At 36.9% G+C, this 22,684-nt stretch overlaps 1 protein-coding gene across 3 annotated transcripts in view; it reads right to left on the bottom strand.

Moving 5' to 3' along the window:
• VPS13C (vacuolar protein sorting 13 homolog C) overlaps positions 1–22,684 on the bottom strand; it is a 76,497-nt gene that overhangs the window by 20,628 nt on the left and 33,185 nt on the right. For all 3 annotated transcript variants that reach the window (XM_033071157.1, XM_033071159.1, XM_033071160.2), the window contains 25 exons: positions 22,095–22,251; positions 21,317–21,396; positions 20,447–20,506; positions 19,201–19,366; positions 18,120–18,236; positions 17,494–17,597; positions 16,916–17,083; positions 16,194–16,498; positions 15,698–15,842; positions 14,425–14,581; positions 13,448–13,578; positions 12,319–12,488; positions 11,543–11,781; positions 11,135–11,364; positions 10,348–10,440; positions 9,500–9,865; positions 8,277–8,366; positions 7,667–7,822; positions 5,453–5,711; positions 4,488–4,645; positions 4,005–4,126; positions 3,533–3,827; positions 1,819–2,208; positions 1,039–1,143; positions 336–500 (listed from right to left, as the gene is read on the bottom strand). In XM_033071157.1, the coding sequence (XP_032927048.1) occupies positions 336–500; positions 1,039–1,143; positions 1,819–2,208; positions 3,533–3,827; positions 4,005–4,126; positions 4,488–4,645; positions 5,453–5,711; positions 7,667–7,822; positions 8,277–8,366; positions 9,500–9,865; positions 10,348–10,440; positions 11,135–11,364; positions 11,543–11,781; positions 12,319–12,488; positions 13,448–13,578; positions 14,425–14,581; positions 15,698–15,842; positions 16,194–16,498; positions 16,916–17,083; positions 17,494–17,597; positions 18,120–18,236; positions 19,201–19,366; positions 20,447–20,506; positions 21,317–21,396; positions 22,095–22,251 (4,428 nt within the window). The remainder of the gene's footprint in view (positions 1–335; positions 501–1,038; positions 1,144–1,818; positions 2,209–3,532; positions 3,828–4,004; positions 4,127–4,487; positions 4,646–5,452; positions 5,712–7,666; positions 7,823–8,276; positions 8,367–9,499; positions 9,866–10,347; positions 10,441–11,134; positions 11,365–11,542; positions 11,782–12,318; positions 12,489–13,447; positions 13,579–14,424; positions 14,582–15,697; positions 15,843–16,193; positions 16,499–16,915; positions 17,084–17,493; positions 17,598–18,119; positions 18,237–19,200; positions 19,367–20,446; positions 20,507–21,316; positions 21,397–22,094; positions 22,252–22,684) is intronic.

Below are 22,684 nucleotides of genomic sequence, written 5' to 3'. Positions count from 1 at the left end.
AAATACTCATGATTTTAATATTTCATATATGTTCAATATGGTAACCCAGTGGCAAAACAAATTGGTTTGTGTGACTATTTCACATGCCTTAGTTCTTACCCAATTGTCTCCTGATGAATATATCTATATCTACTAAGTTACCTAAACTGAAGGACTTGATTAATGTACCAGCATATGCAACCTTTACTGTTCAAGTTCCCTTGGGATGTGAAATACTCATTTCATGCCACCAGAAGAGACATCTTCCCTAAGAGAACTACTCCTCCCTTAAGTGACACCTAAACACCAGTTGTTTGTCTACAATGATATGAAAAGGAAAAAACATGAAACATTACCTCTGAAGCTGAGATGTAATTCCATTTATTAGTTGGAAGAGAACCATTAGGACCAATTTCTCCAACTTCAAGTTCCAGAGATGATTTGTTTGCTATTGTGTAGAATGGAGTGAAGGTAACTATTCTGGTAAGGTTGAAACTGCTCATTTTGATGCTAACTCCAACCTGTTGAACAAGGAGAATTTGAGCAAATAATCAACAATAAGCTAAGAAGAAAAGTCAGGATGGAAAAAATAGAAAAGCCAACATCAGTGTAACTATAAAGCCTAACCCACAACACTCCTGTTCTGTCCACCTGAAGCAAAAGCACCAAACATGCAGTAAAATCAGCAGATTATGCAACACAACTAACACAAGAGTAAACTGACAGGCTTAGCAGTAGCATTTTGCAGTTGCAGCTTTTGTGGGGAAAATCCATCAGAGATCCCTTTAGAGTAAATCATGACAACTTAAAATAACTTATCATCAGAAAACAATTAAAGATTATATGAAAACACAACTATCCACATCTCTTTACTCTGTTTAGCTGTGGAAAGAGTCTTGAATCAGAAGTGCCGATATAAACACATAAAATTGGGAACAGTTATCTCCACTATGCATGTTCATCGTGGTTTCAAACACCTGAGTACTACATGTTTGTAAAAAAGAAGTCAAGCCAAAAGAACCCAAAGAGAACTTCACAAATCACTGAGACATATCTTACCAGATAGTCCATGTTATTAGCTGAACACCTGACACATCCATAGCTTCCTACAGTATCAAGGGAAAAGCTACTGGACCAAGTGCTAGTCGAAATACAGAGCTGTATCTACACACAAAAAACAATAGGCAAAGAAATTCAATAAACTCATTTTCATTCTGTAGTTAATGCATTATGGAGTGCACTTGTACTATATATAGGACTGTAAAGACAACACTTCTGTGCTTTTAACACTTTCCATAAATCAGGGTAACCTAAGAATGCAGTATCACTATTCATATTCTGATTTCTTAATCTGTGATTAAGTTCTGGGAAAGATGTTACAGTAAAGAGTATCAAAGCAGAGTAATCCTCATTGACTCATACTCTTGACAGCCCACATAGATGGGAAAAAAGACCATAATTTTGTGGTGCTTCACAAACTTAAAGAGATGGAAGAAAATAATCAAATGAACTCTGTCTTTCAACCATTTCTTCAACTATTGTTAGGTAAAAAGTTATTTAAAAGGAATGAAGGGCCACTTCCAAAAAAACTACTGCAGTACTCTTCACTTGACCATGTAAACATCACATCGTACCAAATTCAAAACAAAAGGAATGTGTTTAACACAAAACAGAATATTTATGGTGTGCATTTTAAATATCTAAGTACCAAAGAAAGCAGAAGCCAAATTAAAGCCTTTAGACTTAAAAACTACGTTATAGTATTCCTTACAGAAAATGTGTGTGTGTGTTTTCCCCCTCAGAGTATGGCCTAAAGACTGCCATCTAAAGCAGATATACCTTGTTCTTACTAAAGATATTTTTCTTTTTAAATGAAAACAAAACAATATCTCTGTAGTCTGCTGGATGCTTCACGTGGGTGTCTTCAGCTCGGTACTGGAGAACACGGGAAGTCTTGTTGATAATCCAGTAGGGACTGAATACAGACAAGACCATATGGCTCCCAATGCGCCTCGAATGGATGTAAACATCCACTGTCATCTCTGAGGCAGAATGAGATGTGAAGCGCACAGGAAAAAATTCAGGCATCCCATCACAAATTTTAAGATGGCCATTCCAGTCTTTGCCTTGATATTTTAACAACACAAGCTCCATTATTTCTCCGCTGATTCTTGAATGAAAAACATCTGCAGCACTCCCTTCAGTTAATTCACGGGCTTCTGCGGTTCCCTGCAGCAAAATTAGAGAAGGCAAAGCAAGCTTTCAACACAAAAAATTTAGGTGTTCAAGAACCAGCATGTTATTCTTTTGTAGGGTGTGTATTTCAGATATCTCCATAACACATGTCCTAATCTCCAATCACTTCCTGTGAATAATTTGAGATCAACAGATCAACAACTTGCAGAGCAGTAAAGACTCCTTAATTCTGGATTCCAGGAAGGCAAACCAGTTCTAATATATCCCCTGTTTCCACTCCTTCCCTCTCTCCTCCACGATTTCCAAAGGATTTTGGCAATGAGTTCTTATTCATATTCTTACAATACTGGGTGGAACACTGCACTGGACTATGCTGCAGATGTACAGCCAGGATTTTTCACACTAAAGAACCCGCAAGGCATGAACCTGACAGTTCTGCCATAGTATTTGGTAGCACAACTTTGCTCAAGCAGTAGCATCCAGCAACAATAACTTTCCTAATTTTTACTGATAAACAGTATATTTTACTGTAGGGAATAGTGGTGAGGTTTGATTAGCCCAGGGATGTGAAGACAGTAAGCACAAACCCCTGTACAGGTACAGACACTTCAGAAATAGATATGAATTACTGGTTTCTAGTTCCTCAGTCAAGGCAATGGCACTCTGTTCTACATTTTGTTACTCCAAGTCCTGAATTACAATGGAGGTGAGGAAAACTAGGTACAGTGCCATTGGGATGTTGGGCAGAAGTGAAAGAAAGATCTCAATGAATGCCACAGCCAGTTATGCAAGCAGGACAAAACAGAACAAACAAGGATGGTGGTTCTAAATGCTCACACCTGTTGTATTCACTACAATCACTCATCCTTAATGAAGAAATATCAGATACTGAAAATACTAAACAGACAAGAAAATGGTCTGTGTAGCATCCTTCAAAGATTCTTCCAATTTGTGCAAGTGAGACCTCACAATGGTCATAAGAATCAGTGTCAGAATGGAGAGAATTTGCATTTTCTACATAGAAAAAAAAGCTCTAGAAATTTACGGATGTTTTCTTTTATACCTCTTCTTGTGAAGCTAAGGACAGCTTGCAAAATACAAAGAGAATGTCAGAAGAATATAAAAGAAAAAGACTAATCCAGTACAGGATTCTTGTTAAAGGAGCAAGGCAGAGCTGGCCAGGTACACTCAGATTTAAAACAATCCCCAAAACATCCAGAATCGATTAATTTACAATAGAAAATACAAAACTCAACATTCAGTATCTTCCACACTACATTCACCTTCACTTTTAAGTAAATGTATTCTTACTTAAAACCAAGTAAAATAAAACAAATAAAACCATAAAGTAACTTACCTCAAGTAAATATCTCAAGGAGTATGGTAGAAGGTTCCTGACAGTCAGTGTAGGATAAAGGTGGATAATGTAGGCAGGATCCAGCTCCTCTACAGAACTTGAAATAAAATTTAGTTCATCAGGTACAGCTGTTGAGCTGATTATTAGAGGCAAGAAACTGGTCTCAGTGGCTGGGCACTGTAACAAGCACTTGACTTCATTGCTCCTGTGTAGCTCTTCCCTCCAGGCAATGTAAGTTGTAGACTCCTTGAACTGACCATCAAATATTCCTGTTGGTTGGACATATAGATGGCACCTGCAGGAAAACAGCAGGAATTGTACACAATGGCTTTGCACTGACACCTAACTTCATCACTTTGGAGTTTTAGTCCAGTCAGGAAGACTTCCACATGCACATTAAGGTTCCAAAATTTATGCTGTATTTGTGCATCAGTGTGACAGAGACTGGCCCTACAGAGCAGAGAAAACATACCTGTATGAATGCAAAGGAACATGAAACTCTTCTTCTGGCCTGGATATGCCAATTGGCTTCAGCAGCTTGGACCCTTTAGCCAGTTTATAGATCACAAATGGAATTGAAAAATGGTTCTTGATCTAGAATCAAAAGGAGTTAACTTTTCACTACATTTCTATGGTACAAATTTCTAAAGGAAAAAATATCAGTAACAACAAGGAAAACCAACATTAGTCGATTTAACCAAATTCCTCTAGAAAACAGACTCGAGCTGTCTTAAAACACAAGTATACGTGCTTAAAATGTCATGTAGCATAAAAAGAATCTCCAATGCTGGGGATATTAAAAAGCCAAATAGAAAAAGGAAAACCAAAGGAAAATTCATGTAACAAACAGAACAAAATATTTAGTAACTGGTCTTTAAGTAACATTTTGGAAAAGTATGATCCCAAAAAAATGCATTAAGGAAGAAAAGGAAGCAGTGCTTTCAGGGGTTTTTACCTGCAGAGGGGAGCGCACAGTAATGACCTTATTTCCTTCCACAGCATCAATCTGCACGACAATGGAGTCCGAGTGACCGGCAGCATCTCTGACATTGTACAGGCGGCGGCCTGGCTTGGTCACAGGAATGCTGAGGGCCTCTTTATATCCCTGAAGTTCTGATCCATAACAACAGACAAAAGTCTTTTTAGAAACACAAATCACATTACCATTTCCTATTTGAACAGTACTTAAGCTGCTCAAAATTCAGCAACTACCAGAACCAAAGTATCCTCTAGCAAAAGCAACTTAAATGGTACTTGAGTACCACTGAAGGAAAGTTTTAGTGTCTAAATACTCCTCAACTCCACAAATTTAGATTATGGTTTATACTGTAAGCAGTTATCAGAAGCATTTGCTGGCTGAGTTAATGAAAACAGAACAAGCTTTGTATCACAGCCAAGTACCTTCATATGGGATGTGATGGAAAGGGAAAAACTCAAATGATTACATATTAGTAGTTATTGTAACCTGTTTTCTTAAGAACATTTCCTGGCAAAGCTAAAAATACAGAATCATAACTGATCTCAGGTAGCTGGGTAACTACAGAAAGCCAAATAAAAGTAATGATAGAAGAAATGGAAACCCAGTTTAATAGGAGCTAGAACACACAGGCCTATGTCACAGGGGCCTCTAAGATGGTCTACCAATGACTCCACTAGAATGTCTTCCAGTTCTCCCAAGGGGTAGAAAAAAATACCACTCTTTTCACTTTCTGAAAAACTGGAGCAGAGGAATTTTCCATCTTTTTAGGAAGTCCAGTACCTGTTTTGTGGTGGTTTTTTAAATTGGCATCAATATTCAATTTATTGCGTAATTCCAACACAATGCACTTGACCTGAATTTCTATCCCAATGAATGTAACTCTCATCTTCCCATGCACATGACAGGCTTGTCATAACAAACAGTGTTCCTTAGCATAATACCTAAATTTAAAGAGAAGACAGAGCTTTCCTGTCGGTACAATGCAGACAACCTTCCTCGCTGGAATGTTTCAAAAGCAGAGTATTCCAGTTCCATGCTCTGACCAGTCTCTATTTCATTCATATTTTCTTTTTCACCCACTATCCGAAAACTTGAGCTAGGAAGCACTTTGAGAGAAACACCCAGGGCATTTTTCACTATGAAAGGTGCTGTCTCTTTAAAGGAATAGCCAAAGGTGGATGCAGTTGCTTCTGAAAATGCCTGTAAATAACAACAGATACAGTATGTTATACAAAAATAGTCACAATAACATACCTATCAGGGCTTTAAAAGACAGTTCCCAGCAATTACCTTTTTTAAGAGGGGAGAAATTACAGTAATTTCACAATTATAAGCCGCACCATATTGACTAAAATTTTGGTCCAAACCCAAAGTATGGCTTATAATCAGGTGCGGCTTATATATGGACAAAGAACAAAAAGTTGCTGTTTTAGTTTGGAGGACAGGTGTCTGCTGAGAAAGGCAGGAGCTTCTCTTTGAAATGGAGAATGGAAACCCCCTCTCTCCAAATTATTATAATTTTGAAATCAAGGGGCTTTCAGGTAAAAATATGGGAATTAGGAATAACAGTTCTTTTCTAGGGAAATTAAAATAGAGATACAGTACTACCAAGAAACAAACTCCAAACCCTGACAAAGTCAGAGTACAACCTGGCACCCCGTCAGGCAGGGTGTTGGTAGCAGTCCCATTAAATGATGGCTGCATCCTCCTGCAGTGACAGATGTGATTCAGTTGGAGCAGTGCTCCTGTACAAGGTGCAGTTTCCCTCTGGAGCTCCAGTGGTGATGTGGAGAAATCCGGTTTTCCTCTGGAGTCCAGTGGAGAAAGGGGCTCCCTTAGTGTCCCAAAGCCTCTGTTTTTATGTTGGTAAGAAATGTTGGGCTCTTCCCCCGGCTGGAGTAACTTCCAATGGGATGCAGTAATTTTATGAGTCCCACAGTGGGACTCAATGGCCATTAGCAGAAAATGACTCGCTGGAGGAAGGATGGGTTGTGAAAAGATAAAGAACAATGCCCTGCCTGGTTTCAGTGGATCCCATTAGCAGAATATCTGCCGTTGAGATAAGGATCACTGCCCCCACCCTCAACAGATGGTGATAGAACAGATACCTTTGATCACACTCTGTATTGTAACGTGCGGCTTATAATCAGGTGCGGCTTATGTATGGACAAAGAATGAAAAATTGCTGACACCCAGAAGTGCGGCTTATACTCGGTGCGGCTTATAATCGTGAAATTACCGTATATACAACAAGACCTCTGTTTTGTATAGTAGCATTTCAGGCAAGTACAGGTTATTTCTGGAGAATTTAATTTTATTCTGTGATTTGCTGCAAATATTGATGCTACAATAAGCATTCATGATCCTCACAGGGAATTTTCCCAAATCTTAGATTGTAAGAGAAACATAAGATCTGGGACATTGAAGTCACAAGGAGATGTAACATGTACAAGTTCCAAATTCAATCAGCTTGTACTTACAAACTTTGGTTTGATTACACCAAAGTCAAGTAACTGACTGCCAATACAGACTTACAGCGTAAGCAACTACTTAGAGAACTGCTGTTCATTCAGAATTTAAAAAATAAATAAGTCACGCTCTGTAAAAACAGCTTGATTTAGTAACCAAAATTCCTTCACTCCAGAAAAAAAGGAGGGAAAAGCAGCCTCATCCATTCATAAGCACACCTACTATCACAGGACAAACAGGGGTAAAAAGTATTTTAACACATGGCACATTCTTCTCCTGCAGTTTAAAGGCCAATCCTAAAATGCAGACTTTTCCTAGTATCCAATTAAGCAGAAAATATGGAAAGGAGTAAATTTCTTCTTTAATATTTCAGAAGGAGTATTGCAGGAAACAGCTTTTTTATTAGAGCATTTCATGTTCATTTAACCTGCACATCTGACACTTCTTTAAGTCCTGCATTGGCACATATGTTGTTCTAACACAGAAGTTACTTCTTTCAGAAGACACAACCTTTTTGCTGAGCCTAAAGGAGTCATCTGAGAAAAACTCCTCAGCCCTTCTGGGTAACATTTGTCAGAGCTGAAAAACAGCCATTGAGTGCCAGCCAATACAGTTCTTAAAACAAAGAAAATTCAGAATTTCCTATGGAAGTATGTGATTGAGCACTTTCTGCTTGCTGGGGTTACCTTGGCTAGGTTACTGAAAACAGCAAGACAACATTTGGATATTGTTATATTCATTGTATCCATCGAAGAAATGTTAATTGCTGTTTGTGGCTCAGGAATAACAATGAAATCATCCCCGGGAAGCAGACTTCTCTCCTGGACAGGGTTAGTCTTCATCTGAAAGTAAAATTTCATTAGACAATTACAAACCTATAGGTTACTTTCCCCTATGTTAAAACAGGAAAAAACTACTTGACTTACACTTGACAATTTTGCAAGCAAAGTAATATCTATTTTGCCTTGTAAATCTCAGATGTTTTAAACAAACATGGAAATTCTACACCAACATAGAAGGCAAGTTCATTTTTCTTCTCTACATGGTTACATGCTTCATTGTGTCTATGCACTGATAATTCACATTATTCAGAAAAATCTTATGATCTCTAAAAAACGATTTCTTTTTCTCATGTAAAATTGCACAGCTCCTTCAAGCAACAGCATTCCACAGGCCAATGCCCCATGAAGTTTCTACGAAATTTATAATAGCTGCCTATTCAAATCATTTCACATAGTGTCAAGTATCTGCTGCCTATTCAAACCATTTCACATAGTGCCAAGTATCTTTACGTACCTCCAGCTTTAAATTCCATTGCTTCTTTCCTCCTTCAACTCGTTCAATAAGCGGCTCCCACACTGCATAGGTTTCATTGTAGTAATTAACCTAAAGAAATAATCCAAATTAAATAAGGTATCTAAATACAAAGCAATTATTACAAAAAATATTAATAAGGAAACTATACATCTTCATTTCATGTTTCGGAGGTCTAGTATTAACCTGCAATGGTTTCAAAAACTAATACACAGAAACATATATATCATTTTATTTTCACAAATTACACCATTTTTGAAGAGCTCATTCCCTGGCTTGCTTTAAGGGCAACCAAGTATCCTGGTAATGCTGTATCTTTGTAACACTTTCAGTTAACATAATCAAGTCTCTTATCTTTTCCCATATGGATTGAGAGAATTATTTTGAGACCAGGAACATAAATGCCACAAGAACTTTATTGTACTATGAAATTTGTTTGAGCCATCTATAGTCTGAATCTAGAATGATTCCTCTAACTCATAGCCAGCACCAAGTTTTTAACTTGCTTCCATCACTGCAAATCTGAATAGAAGCTGTGGACTCAATAGGTCTGGATGCTCCCTTTCAGCTATTTTGTTCATCCCTCATGGAACCACAGTGGCTTTTCCCAGAGGTACAAAATTAAACATTCAAACCCCACCATGATATGCACACCTGGCAATTGAAGAAGGCTACTTATATATCCAAGCACAGAATGAAGAATGAGGTAATTTGGTAAAATGACAAGAGGTAGTAAATGTATTGCACAGACCAGCTGTACATCTGGTTGTATGAAATTTTAACATGCTGTCTCCATAAGAGACTTTTACTATCCTGGAATAGTATCTCATTCTGTGAAAAGAGTCTAACTTCTACCTTACCAATAAACACAATGCTGGAGAAACAAACAAAAGGGGGGCAATAAGAATTAAATGTGAATATTCAAGCAAGCAAAGCTCATTGTTCACACAGCAGAACTTGTATTTACAAAAATAATACAGAAACAGAAGGACTATTTCATAGATTATTTCATATAGCAACCACCATTAAAATCTATTGACTTCCAACTTTCAGTACAAAAAACGTTATGTTTACTCGCCTGACTAAAAAACTCCTGAGAGCATTACAATTTAAACTAGTATTAATTCAGCACATATAAAGTGTATTAAAAAGTTACTTGAACTCTTAAAAGTGTTTTAAACAGCGAACAGTTTGACCCCACATACCTCCAGTGACATATCAGCAGTGACTTCCATCAGAGAGGACCAGTTTCTAACAATACCTGAAAATGTGGATTCCACTAATAATAAAGGGACAGTTCGATGTCCCAGACCACATTCCAAGGTAATCTGAATTGATTTCACTACAATGTCAAATTTCTCTTGCTTCAGAATTTGTTCATGGTCCTTAAAAGTTTCTGTTGCTTCTGTGGCTATGTCAACACCAAGAAACCAAGCATTGCACTCATCAATAGGTTTCACTTGCCACAAATTCTCAGAAACTTCAGTTGCTCCTCTAGAATCCTCTTCTGTTGTTTTGAGTTTTAGAGCATCCATAATGGTCATGACAGTATTCAAAATTATTGGCGATATCTTGAACAAATAAAAAATCTTCTATTAAAATACAGTATCTATTATAAATGGAAATAGCAAACATGAAAGTCTTTTAAGAGATGCAACTTAATTTCTAAAGAAAATAATCCATTTATGGACCTCCTCTGGCTTTTGATTCCTGCAAAATATCCCAAGAATAGTGGTGGCAGCAGCAAGGGGATGACTTATTTCACAACTCTGGAAGGAAGTGGTAGAAGGAAACCTAGAATTGGAAGTACTTCAATTATTCCTTTTCAGTCAAGGGACTGTCAAAATGACAAATGCACAATGACTTTTTCCTACACAGTGCAGGTCTAAAATGCATATTTCTGGAATTAAACTAACGGGGAAATATGCAAACAAAATAATTATTTTTTTTTAAATAACAAAAATAATAATTTTTTAAAACCCACACAACAATAAAAACCAAGCTACAGCCTGAGAAACATAGCTGTTCTTCCAAAGAGTTTTAATAATCTTACCTTAATAGTTAGTTCCTCTGTTGTTACTGCCACTGTGTGCAACCCTGAAGTGTGCACCATATTTTCCATGACCAAAGAGCATGGCCATAACACCTGAGTGAAAAACAATTTGATTACTAAGGTGACTCCTTAAATCTAATCTTTTTTTTCACTCCAAAGGCCAAAGGAGTACTAATCCCATGAAGCAACAACATGTTTCAGGGTAAAAATATTCCATACAGTGCAACAGGCACCATTTTGTACAAGAAGGTTAAAAGCCAGTAAAATGAAAGCTTCTGACATAATGCTTAAAAACCAGACAAAACAAAAAAGCCAACATGCAGAGATAACACAGTAAAAACCCCCTGAATCCTTAAAAAACCTAAATGCATAAGAGAAGATAAGCACATGTGAGATGAACCACACAGGCCACCTTTGTGGCTCAGTACTCCCTTGGCAGTAATGCGCAGATGAAGTTCCAGACCAAAGGCTGCTCAGGACTCTACTGCAACAAGGAAACCAACAGGCAGTGAAAAACACTGCAAAAGGTCTTGGGCTTCAAAACCCATCACATAGTTTATTCACTAAGAAACTTTTAATGTCATTTACAAACGCACAGCACAGGTTTTAGACAGAACTCTAACTGCTCAAGTCCTCCACCTACTGATAAAAGATTAACCCTTAAATGGCACAGGCCCATCCTCTCTTCTGAATAATCAGTGATATGAAAACTGAGAGTTTTGAGTGCTATAGATATGCCAGCCACCAGTTCAAACATTTTTTTATCATGAAACACTGGTTTCCTTACCGTGGTAACATTCTTGCCTTGTTTTTCTTTGAGAAAGGCACAGGCCAACACTTTGAAGGCCTTCACTTGAGCAGTCATCCTTTGTGCAAGCTTGTCTGATGTCAGAGAAAAGTCACATTGGAAGGAAACTTTTAAGGCAGGGGCATCAGCACTGGTCAAATTAGCAACAAATACAATTTCTGGATCCATAATCACAGCTTTTACTTTCATGTTTGGCCGTACAGATATTTCTGTGAAAATAAATTTTAAAACCCACCTTGAATATAAAAACCAGAAAGAGGAAAGCTATCTACTAATTTTTTAAGTCTGATACCAAGACAGCATCTTGAAAACTTTTGGACGAGTTATTTTCAGAATAAAATCTGCAAAGGAGGGAAATGGAGGTGGGTGGAAATTGGTTTTACAGACCTGTTTCTGCCTTGGATTTCCCAGAAGCAACTTGCTTTAATTGGAACTGTGCAGATCCTTCAGCTGAAGATACTGGCATTGACTTCATGAAAAAATGTGCTACTGTCAACAAAAATTCCATGCTAGCATATATGTACAGCTTGTCGAGGACAGCAACAACTTCAGTTCCATTTTTGTCCTGCTTATATCTTATATCAATCATAGAAATGTCATTTATGTCATCTTTCTTGTCGATCATTCTGCAAAAAGTTTAATAAGAAACGTCTCAAACATCATAACACATAGATCTAGGAAATCAGATATGCATAAGTACTGTCATTTTTTCTCTCCATGCCATTTATAAAGAATTACTACATAAGCAAGCAGTGTGTCTTCCAGAAATAAGAGGGTAGAGGCTTTTCTAGCAGAAGAGTCATTTCCATTTAAAACTACTGTGCTACACTCTTGAAAGTATGCATGCAGCACATAACAATCACACTGAAGTTTCAGTGCACACAACTATCTAGTTGAGGCTGGGTGCCCTCTATAGAGCTGTTCTTCAGTTTACTGTATTATGCCAGTCTCCAAGATTTCATTCTAAGAAATCAACCTAAAATAGTAGAAACTTCTTTAACATTATTAAAATGAGATTGTTAATTTCTTAAGCACAGAGTATTACAGGCCACAGTTGACAGCACTACAGAGTTTTATCAATTCCATGTGAAGCAAAATAAAGAACAGGGAAAGCCTTCCTCATAAGCTGGAGTTTTTTTCATTTCTGATGCATTCAAATCTACCTTGCAGTCACATTCTGAATTCCTTCTCTGAGATCATCCAAGGTACATGCTTTGAGTTTAACACTGATATCCATGGAGCCATCTGAGAACATCTCCCCTGCAGATGCCATAAGATGCAGCCGGAGCTCACCAAGGCGCAACTTGTCACTGTGCACTGAAAGCAGAGATTCCTACAGAAGGACAAAGTGCAGGGTTAGTTATCACAGAACCAAAAAATGAGACATTCCCCTTGCTGCTAGCCATGTGCATCATTATCCATGAACTGAAGGGCCTGATTAGCCTATCACTGTCATCAGTCCTTCACTCATACAAATGAGTTTTAAAAACTCACCAAGAAAACAAAAAACCTGCAGGGCTGTAGCTGTTTCTGCGCCACATTGCCAGCTGTTGCTCAGAATGCATCACTGAAGGAAAATCTATTTAAAGGCTGGATCCCATACCAGAGGATCCCTCCACTCTCATCACACTAAGTCATCTACAAGAGCACCTCAGCAATAAGTGGGAATTATATGACAGTGAAATTAAAATATAATCTCATTACAATGTCTTTCTTCCCTATGATGCTCATTGTACAAGAGCATCTCAAAAATTATACACAAATAACATTCACTATACACAAAGATACATAAAGCCTTCACATCTACACAAAGCAAACTTTGTTAAGTCATAAAAAACAAGACAGCATTTCACATCTTTCTCTTCTGTTTTCAGCACAGAGAGGATGCCCATGATTGCTCACACTCGATATACAAGAGGAAATTATGAGCCATATACAACTTGGAACCTGCTTACTAACTCCAGAGACACCATGTAACTAGCACTGTCTGAGCTAACAATTCCTGCTTTTCAAATATTCATTTTTATTCTGGATACCTGGAATCAAAGTCTGAATGATCAAATCAAATGCCGGTGGTTTTGGTGATTTAGCAATATTTTTAGTGTGACTTTCAGAAATGCACATACCTTCTTCTTAAGGACACTGTCTGCCCAAGAAAGCTCAAAGTTCCATTAGGAAACCATTACAAAGCCAATGCAACTGATAGAACTTCATTTTCCTGACCTGAGTTCCATCCATGTGAGAAGCCTTGGCTACCCACTCCACCTGTGTGGTAAAAGCTTTGTCACAAACCTGAGTCGTGTCACTGTTGTAGAGAGTTACAGAAAGGGACTCAAAATTGAAGTCAAATTTAAGCAATGTATAACATTCCACAGAAGACTGAACTTCAGAAACACTTTTTTGTCCAGAAGCAACAATGGCACCTGTCAGTGAAAAGAAGATATTTTTACATTTCTTTCGAACAATGGGCTTGCTTTTGGTTTTGGTTTTTTTTGTTGTTGATTGCCTTTTTTTTTGGTTGGTTGGTGTTTGGGTTTTTCTAAATTAAGATCAGAAAATCACAAAAAGAGGAAAAGCTCTAAATCCAGTAAACTACTCCAAATAATTCACACTTCTAATTTTGTACTATCCAATGCATACTAAAATTGTCCAGCACAGAGTGGTTTAGAACCTTAAAAGAAGCTGTCATTAGTCTACTGAAGTTCTTTGTTCACTTTAATGAAGAACAACATGCAGTACCAAGTCTTCCCAAGGAGTCTGCCCAACTCTTCCTTTAAGTTTCTATTCACAGTAGACCAATTCAACTATTGGTTAAATAGCAATTTTTTGACATTGAGAATGTTAAGTTTGGAGCAAAAACAGATTTTGGCAGAGTGTTTACAAGATTTCATCCAGAGACACGCACTGTTTACACTGACAGATTATTTGAACACTAATATCTTACTCGATAGTTACAATTGTGCGTTAACATTCTAGGGTACATGATTTGGCTTTTTTCTTTTTTAACCACATGCAGTCAGAAGAGTGATTGATATAAACTGAGTAATACCATCATATGAGAAATGCATCACAGAAAACACGTCACAAAAACTTCCGACCATCAGGAGCTCACACTCTATATAAGGCATACATTCTTATTTATAACTTTTCATGTACACAATATATTTGTAACCAGTTAAAACAATTTGTTGTGCTTCAGAAAAATATATTTGAATTTGCAAACAGTCCTCTGCCTACACATATTCATTCAGCCTTTAAATTTAACAAACCTCCAGAGCCACCAGACTCATGTGGAGCTTTCCCTTTTTTAGGTATCTGCGTATCCTCAATATTTTCTTGCCCAGTACTTGGCTGGGAAGAAGCCTCTCCAAGGTTTTCAAGTAAAATTTTCAGGATAACAGTTAGATCATCTTCACTGAGTGCAATCTGTAAAGTGATAAAGATCATTTTTGGTGACAGTATTTCTTCCAACACAGTATGCAATTATTGAGGAGAAACAGTGGTTGCTTCCAGCAGAAATAAACTGGATAGTCAAAATTATCCTGTTCAAAATTATCTAAATTATCATTATTATCTAAATAATTTGCCTGTTTTTACCATATTGTTTGTTACTTGTAATAAACAGGAGTTACAACAGGAAATAACAGCCCATATGATAAACACCTTCTAGACTTGTAAAGGATCTTTGCCCAGTAAAAATAAGAGTAATTGATAAACATAAGCACTTTTCAACAATTCAGTAGTCCAAAAACATGACCAGAAAAATTGTTATTCAGTAGACCTTCAAAGATTTAACCATAACATCATAGAATCACAAACAATCATAACATTACAGAATCACAAAAAAGCAAGCAGTACTAAGTGACAAAATGCAGCCACTTAGCCCATAACACACAGTGTAAGAATATTTTTCCCAGATTTGGTTAATTTTGTTGGTGCTCCTTTAAATCTCTTATTTCTCTGTGCTTCAGCAGCGTGACATTTGGCCACAGCACAAATAGATATAGGAATGAACAAGCAAAAGGGCTCAGGAACAAGGAAAAGGTGTGCCAGTTTGGTTCTACCCATTTAAATCCATATGGTTAATGCAGGAAAAGAAAAAGTAGAGCCCACCCTCTGCAAGGATAATTTTAAATTGTTGCATAATAGAGATAACCTTTTCATTTCTAATACATCTACTAAACATTCAAATAACCTGAATGTTACAGATTAAACAATTTGAATTAAATCTTGTTTTTAAATGGTAACTCAACAGATAACCTGGATTATTTTACTGACTGTTGAGTTAATGGATAGCTCCAATGGACCTCCAGAAAAACAAAACCAGATTTTATTCTATTTGCATGCAGCTACACCAAAACTATTCATTATACAGTATCAAAATTCTAACAAATGAATAAACTGGATGATCAAGTTGGAAGTCTTTCAACATACTGTAAAAGACACAAACTGAAATGAGCTTACAAGCTCCTTAACTAAGCTGAGGACTATTCTGAGAATCCACGTGAATTTTGATAGAGCTTTTATTAGTCATGCTAGTACCTGCATTGGTTTTAGGTCTCCTTTGATACCAATTGTTGGGCTTTCATGATACCATGCTGCTGCTAAATTTCTCTGGACCAGTAAAGTCAAACTCACAGGACGCAGAATTTCAGAATCTGGTTGTGAATCTGTGGATATAATGCACCTAAAAAAAGACAGTGGAAGTAACGGAAGAAAAATGTTGACTAGTTGCAGAATACCAAATAATACCATATTAATCTAGCAAAATGACAGGCATAATTAATTTAAGGATAAGCTCCAGATGAACTCAAGTTACTGTGCTATCATTCCTTTCTTTCCAAGAAAGTTTAGAGATTGTAGAGCTGTGTCTCTATCTAAAAGCACTCCTAAACTTACCTTGGCAAGGTCTTTTGCTTGTTTTTAGTATGTTCTCATTGCCTACCATGTTCAAATAAGAGAAAAATACTGCATAAAGAACATGGACATACTTTCCTTTACAAAGACACTTCAACTCAGGAAAAAGCTCCATGTTTACCTTGATAATTTCAAGTGAGTTAGCTGTACATCCATGTTTTCAATAACTGGAGGAAGAGGAGATTCACCTGAAGACACCAGTTTGAATTCATTCTGAACTCTGATTAAGCCAAGATCAGCTACCAAAGCATTACGTGAAGCTGAAGATTCAGGGACAACTATGACTGGAGCTTTCAAGTTGACATCCATTAGAAGGCGGAAGCTCTTTTTAGCAAAGTCCTTCATGCTGGAAGCAGCCATTTCTGCTGCCTGGACAGTGACTGCAGTCAGGGCTTCTTGTGCCGCTTGGAAATTGTTTAGGTAATTCTAGTCATAGAATTCAAAAAAGTAAGAGTTCCATGAAAACAAATAGGCCTCTCAAAAAAAAGGCAAGACACAGGCAAAACGTAAATTTGAGAATAATTAATTAATTAATTATGAAATTTCTAATTCAACTATACTTGTTTCAAATGAGAAAAAGGTTAAAATCATTAATAACCTTACACATTGTTTAACTGTTTAATTTTTAAGATATTACTAAAGCTATCAGCTCTATTCATTGCTTCTTTTGTCATCATTCTCCTTGGCAATCTTCTGTAAAGCAACTTAAGTGATAACTCTTCAACAAAATACTTCTGTGAGCTTGCATATCAGCTCACTACCAGGTACAGGTCAAAAAGAGCTGATTGCATTTTATCTCATTTAAAAAAACATTCAATGTCAAGAAAAAAACTGATGTCTTACCAAGAGAGACATAAAGAATTTTTGTAGATAAATTATTTGGATGCAGCCCACCTTCAGAGACATTTTACCATCCACTCTTGACATATCAGTGTAGGCTTCCCCTGCAGTAGCATCTGGATAAAGTGACATGTGAAATCGAAACACTTCATCTCCCATTATGCAGACAGCCTAGAAGATGAAAGTCCACATCGTTAATACTACCAGGTATTTCTGAAACAGAAAAATATTTCTCCAACAAGATCAATGGCAACTTATCAGCAGTACCTGGACACATGGTAGGCACAAAAGGAAACAGAATCATCTATTTTATAGTATATGCCTCTTCTCACTTGCTTATCTATAGTCCATTTTATATTTAAGCTCTGCTACTCAGAACTAAACACACCAGTGCAAATATACCAAACACTAAATGGAATATTTTTCTTCTCCGAGGTGAAGGAAATTAACCAATAAACTTTTGCTTAGCATTACATCATACATTGCATTCTATAACACAGCAAATTAAACTACATTGCTGTCACTACATCACTTAAAGGACTGGGTCTCTTCAGCTGTTTACAATCTGGTCAACACATCACCTTTTTATGGATTGTTTTTGGATCAACATTTGTAATTACAATGTCCTCAAGTCTGGAGAACACTTTAATCTTTTTAGGCTTCTTAGCCAGAGATGCATCCATTCCTGAATGAAACACAAGAAAGAAGGTAATAAATGCACTTCAACAAACTTCTAAGTAAATGCTTCTAAAAACAAAGAAACAAACAGAAAACCAACTCTCCAGAATTATTTACTACTGAATATAAAGAATAATAGCAGCTTAGAATCCAGCCTTCTGCTATGTAACAATGAATGCTAAGCCTGAGAGAGAAGTCAGGGCCTTACTGCACATGACAAAGTTGTCAACATAACTTGATTCTAAGACTAGAGTACAATTCCCCAACACTGTATAGGATCTAGCTATTCAAAAATGGAAGCCTGTGTTATCTAAACCATAGTGGCTTTACTTCTTTTAATTTTATTACACTTAGAAATTGTCTTAATTTTCTGAGTCAAACTTTTTTTTCCTTACAGATCATTTCGTACAATCAAACACATGTTAGAGATTTCTGCAGTGTACACACAGGCTTTAAGAACTGAATGGAGGGAAACAGTCTATTTCTGGCTACAGCCAGCTTCATCTAATATTTTTTTAAAAACCCTTACCTCGTATTCTAATGTCTGCAATTCTACAGGTCTGATCACACACTGCAATACTGAATGCATTTAGCTTTGCAGTGACTTTTAATTCACAGACATCATCATGGGCTGCATCATCAGACACTGGATAGAAAACATAAGAGACATACAAGGAGTTCAAGTACTACAAGTCCACCGTTTAAAACAAATACTAGATTAGTCATTTTGTACATATATGAACTATTCAAAAGCAATTTGCAGTCATTCCCTAAAAGACACTATCATCCTTAGCCAAAACATGAAAAAAGTCATTTATTAACAGTTTCGTTCAGGCACATGAATTGTCACCAACACAGACAAAAAGACATCAAGATGATGGCTTTTCTCCTCATTAATACCTGGTTTTCATGCATCGATTGCTGAATGCAGTATACACTACATTATTTAAAACACTGTCTCACATGAGAAATGCTCCTCTCTGTGTCAAATAGCAAAGCTAATTTAGGCATATTAGCTGCAGCAACACTGCACAAACACAAAATGTAATAGCCACTCGACTAAATCCCAATAGTTTTAGGATTAGAAAACCTTGAACTTCACTAGCAACACTAGAAGCACAAGAATCAACAGCACAGGACCTGATAAAATATTCAGGAGCTCCCATGCAAAAGGCTACAAAGACCTGTAATTAAAATAAAAGCACCACCCCTTCAGTTCAGAACTTCTCTTTGCCTCCCCAGAGGCATATTTATTTTCAGCAATGCAAGCAGTCTTTAGAGCCTTCAGATTGGAAAGCTACATGGTTGTGACACTAAGCCTTTGGAAAGGCCGCACACTGCAACGTCATTTATTCAACTTTCATTACAAAAATCAGACCACCACCTAAGCAAAAGTTATATTGAGTAAGGAGAATTTGTAAAATTAAGCAACAGGAAAAGTGTCTACTTTTTTTTTTTTTTTAGTAAAATTATTTTCTCCCCATTTACAGTTGTGCATGCTTTGTTTTCCACCAAACAGTCTGCAATGCGGTCATCTGAAAGAATATCCCTTGAAACTGAAGGTGAGATGCTGTTAAACAACAAAAGTACAGCCTTTCTAATGACACTACCTGGTCTAAGAGTACTTCCTTTTCCCTGTTCTTTCATTTGAGGCTCGTGGTCTGATGATTTATCTGTACTGGGAAGACCATCTGATGGAATACTGAAGGTGAGGAAGCTCATGATGGAAAGCAAAGCCTCTGTGTGAAGTACTATGTCCAAACATGAAAAGATGACCTAAAATAAAGACAAGGAGACAAAGTAATATTGTTATTTAGTAGTGGTTTACACCCTAACAACTCAGAGTTGCTGTCATTGAACCAAGGAAAAAAGCCTTTTGCTCAATTTTACAAGTATTTGGCTCTTCTCTCTCCATGCGCTTCAACTTCACACTATACAAACTCCAGAACAGACGAGGGAGCTAGAGAAGGGAAGCTTAAAAAAGCTAGAGGAACTGTGCCAATCTAAAAATTGATGCCTCATGTGGTTACGCCTTTTGCAGGCCCCTCTCGTTAGTTCTGCTGCATTGCATTCAATTGCATTTCATTCAGCACTGTGGTTGACAACTTCAGAACTACATATGAAGATATCTTAGTAGATACAGTACAACAGCAACAAAAATTCCCACTAAGATTCAAAATTTGCAATCAGAACAGGAAGTATGTGAGCAGCAACTACTGCTGCCAGTAATACTTAGTGAAACCCAGCATCAGTCACTTATTCCACATAAGGCCACCAAGAAGCGAGTTGACCCACCAATACTGTTTGAAAGGAAACATTTTAAAAGTAGAATGACGTGCTTATTCCAGAAGTCACTAAAGTCATGGGAAATTACTCATGATTAGTTGTTTTCAGGACAAGTAAAAGGACTAATTGCACTCATAACCCCTGAGAATGCTACTTGGACATTTCAACTCACATCTCAATTTCACTGTTACTGTTACAAGCTCAGAAACACAAGGCCCTGGTTTCTCTCTCTCCTACGTGTTTTACTCCAGAAACAAAGCACATGCTAAAGGCCTCAGTTAAAATGCATAAGGACATTTTTCAAAATAGCAAAAACTGTATAGTTTTCAGTTCAAAAAAATTAATACAATAAATACATCCATTATAAAAATCCTTTTTTCTATCTGGATTTGTCTTTGAAGTAGTTAAATATAAAGAGTAGGTTTTAATAATGAGAGTCAGGGCTTTGGTTTTTAGGTTGGTTTTGTTCCCTTTTTTTTTCTCTTGAATAAGAAGAAAAAAGGGAGCAGCTAACACAGTTGCTATGATTTGAAAAGCTTAAAAAACAAATTAAATACATCCAGTACTTACATTGATGTTTTGCTTAGTGCTTTGGTAAACAGTAACAAAATCTGGTCCATCAGGATCAGCCTAAAGGGAAGAAAAAAAAAAAGAAAGGGACACAGTCAGTCTCTAATGAATTAGCCAGTAACTAATAATAATTATGAATAATTTTATTAACTGAATTCTTTGAATTTAACCCACACAAAGGATTATTCCAATTGCAAAAGAAAACAAAGGAAAGTGATGAAGCCCAAACAAACAAGTTCTTCAAATAAGGCACAAGCAAGACAAACAGAACAGGGTACTCACAATGCTCTGCTCAGAGACATTTCATGGCATATATTTTGTGAAAATTCACCTGGCTAGTTACAAAACTTTCTCTCATCTAGAATCTATTTAAATTGGATCAATTTATGCTTAGTACTTTGCCAGTACAAATTAATTTATTGTTCACTATGTAAATGATGCCATTCCAGATGAGAGTGTTGAGGAGCCCACTGGTTGTACATCCCATCAGATTCCCAAGAATTCACGCAATTTTTGAAGGCCTTTTTTAGGCTACCAACATATCACTCTTCAAATGCAACTTTTATCACCTGTAGAATCACTCTTCACTTACACAGGCAAAGACCATCGACCTGGTAAGTTTCACAAAGATACTCATTTGTGCTGTACACACAGAACACAAACAAGTATTTGTCTTGCCAGCGATTTCCATAATAGCATTGACTTATGAAGCAAGCACTATATGGAAGCAGTGGAGAATAAAATGAAATGCTAAACTGAAAAACAGGTGTTTGGGAGAAGGCCTGGGTAAGTTTTAGATACAAATCTACAGGCTAAGTATGGAAGCCTTACTTTACTCCCCATGTAATTTTACTGAAAATGTATTGAAACCTTAATATATTCCATTTTCAAAAGATGCTCATCTGTGTCACTTGAGGAATTAAGAATACAAAGAGGCTCTCCTTTTGAGTCTGCAAACAAAGAAATAAAAATGTGAAGTGTTTCCACTCACAAGCTTTACTCTAATGTCTCCAAGCTAATTCTCTATTGCATACTAATTACATACTATTCTTGCTGAAAGAGTAAACAGCTATTTTCACTGAGAAGCTGCACATGAAGCATTCTTTTGTGAAATGCTATATTCACTTTATTTTAAATTAAACTAGTAAAAATTAACTTATCTTGCTCTTGAAACAAAATTCAAAATTGAAAGCTCTTTGTATTCCTACCTTCATGTTTTCACACTCAAAACCTAACTTTTCTACTCTGGATATGTGGCTATTGAGTTATCACTTCACTGTCAGTTTGAATTGTTACCTGACCAATCAACGAAGCACCTGCATTTCCAGAACCGGTCATAAAGCACAGAATCAGAAGCTCATCAAAACACAGAATCAGAAGCTCATCAAAACAAACTGAACAGTAGGAATACTTCTCAGGAACACCATTCCTGCTCAAAGTACTCAACTCACTCAAATTCAGTAACTCTAAATCTAGCAATGGCAGTAAAACTCTGCATCAGGTAAAACAGATAAATTCTATCTAAATTATCCTTTCCCATATCCCTCCTCCTGCCCCCCCCCATTATTGGTTTAGGACATGTTATCCTCTGGCTATAAATCCAATTGCACACATTCTACTGACTGTATCAGTTCTCTAGAAGACTTACCATTTATTTCAGTGCATTTCATTGTAATTTTTTTCAGATATGCTGCTGCAGCCAATTCATAATTTCTAATTTTGGTTTTGGTTCCAAGCTGTAGCACAGTTAAAATATGTAATGGATATCTCTCCTTCTGAACCTGTTTCATCAAGGTTATTACAACCTTGAATATGGAAAGGGAAATAAGTTCAGTAGTTCAGTGAAGCTGTTCAGACATGGCAAGCAGTTACAAGCAGACATTATTTTCTTATTTTCTCAGCAAAATGTGAAACATAACATTAATCTAGACCTTTTGCATTTTTATAAACAGACCCCATAAGACTGTCTTAGATTGCAACGGAAGATGTGACCAAAAGTATGTATACTATTACCATCTGTTGAAACCAGGTGGGGCAGTGTTCTTTATCTCTTCCATGACCCTCCTCCCACCAAAGGAATATCTTCTGTTAATGGGCTATTGAGTCTCACTGCATGACTGATAAAATTACATCATCCCATTGAGAGATGCTCCACCCAGGGTGAGGAGCCTAGCATTCCTATTGGGATATAATCTGAGACTTGTAACACCAGGGCAGCCTTTTTCCACCAGATTCCCA

This window comes from Catharus ustulatus, chromosome 12 (genome assembly GCF_009819885.2).
Source record: "Catharus ustulatus isolate bCatUst1 chromosome 12, bCatUst1.pri.v2, whole genome shotgun sequence".
Lineage (NCBI taxonomy): Eukaryota > Metazoa > Chordata > Aves > Passeriformes > Turdidae > Catharus > Catharus ustulatus.
The sequence above is the reverse complement of the archived record's forward strand: the minus strand, read 5'-3'. Positions and strand labels throughout refer to the sequence as shown.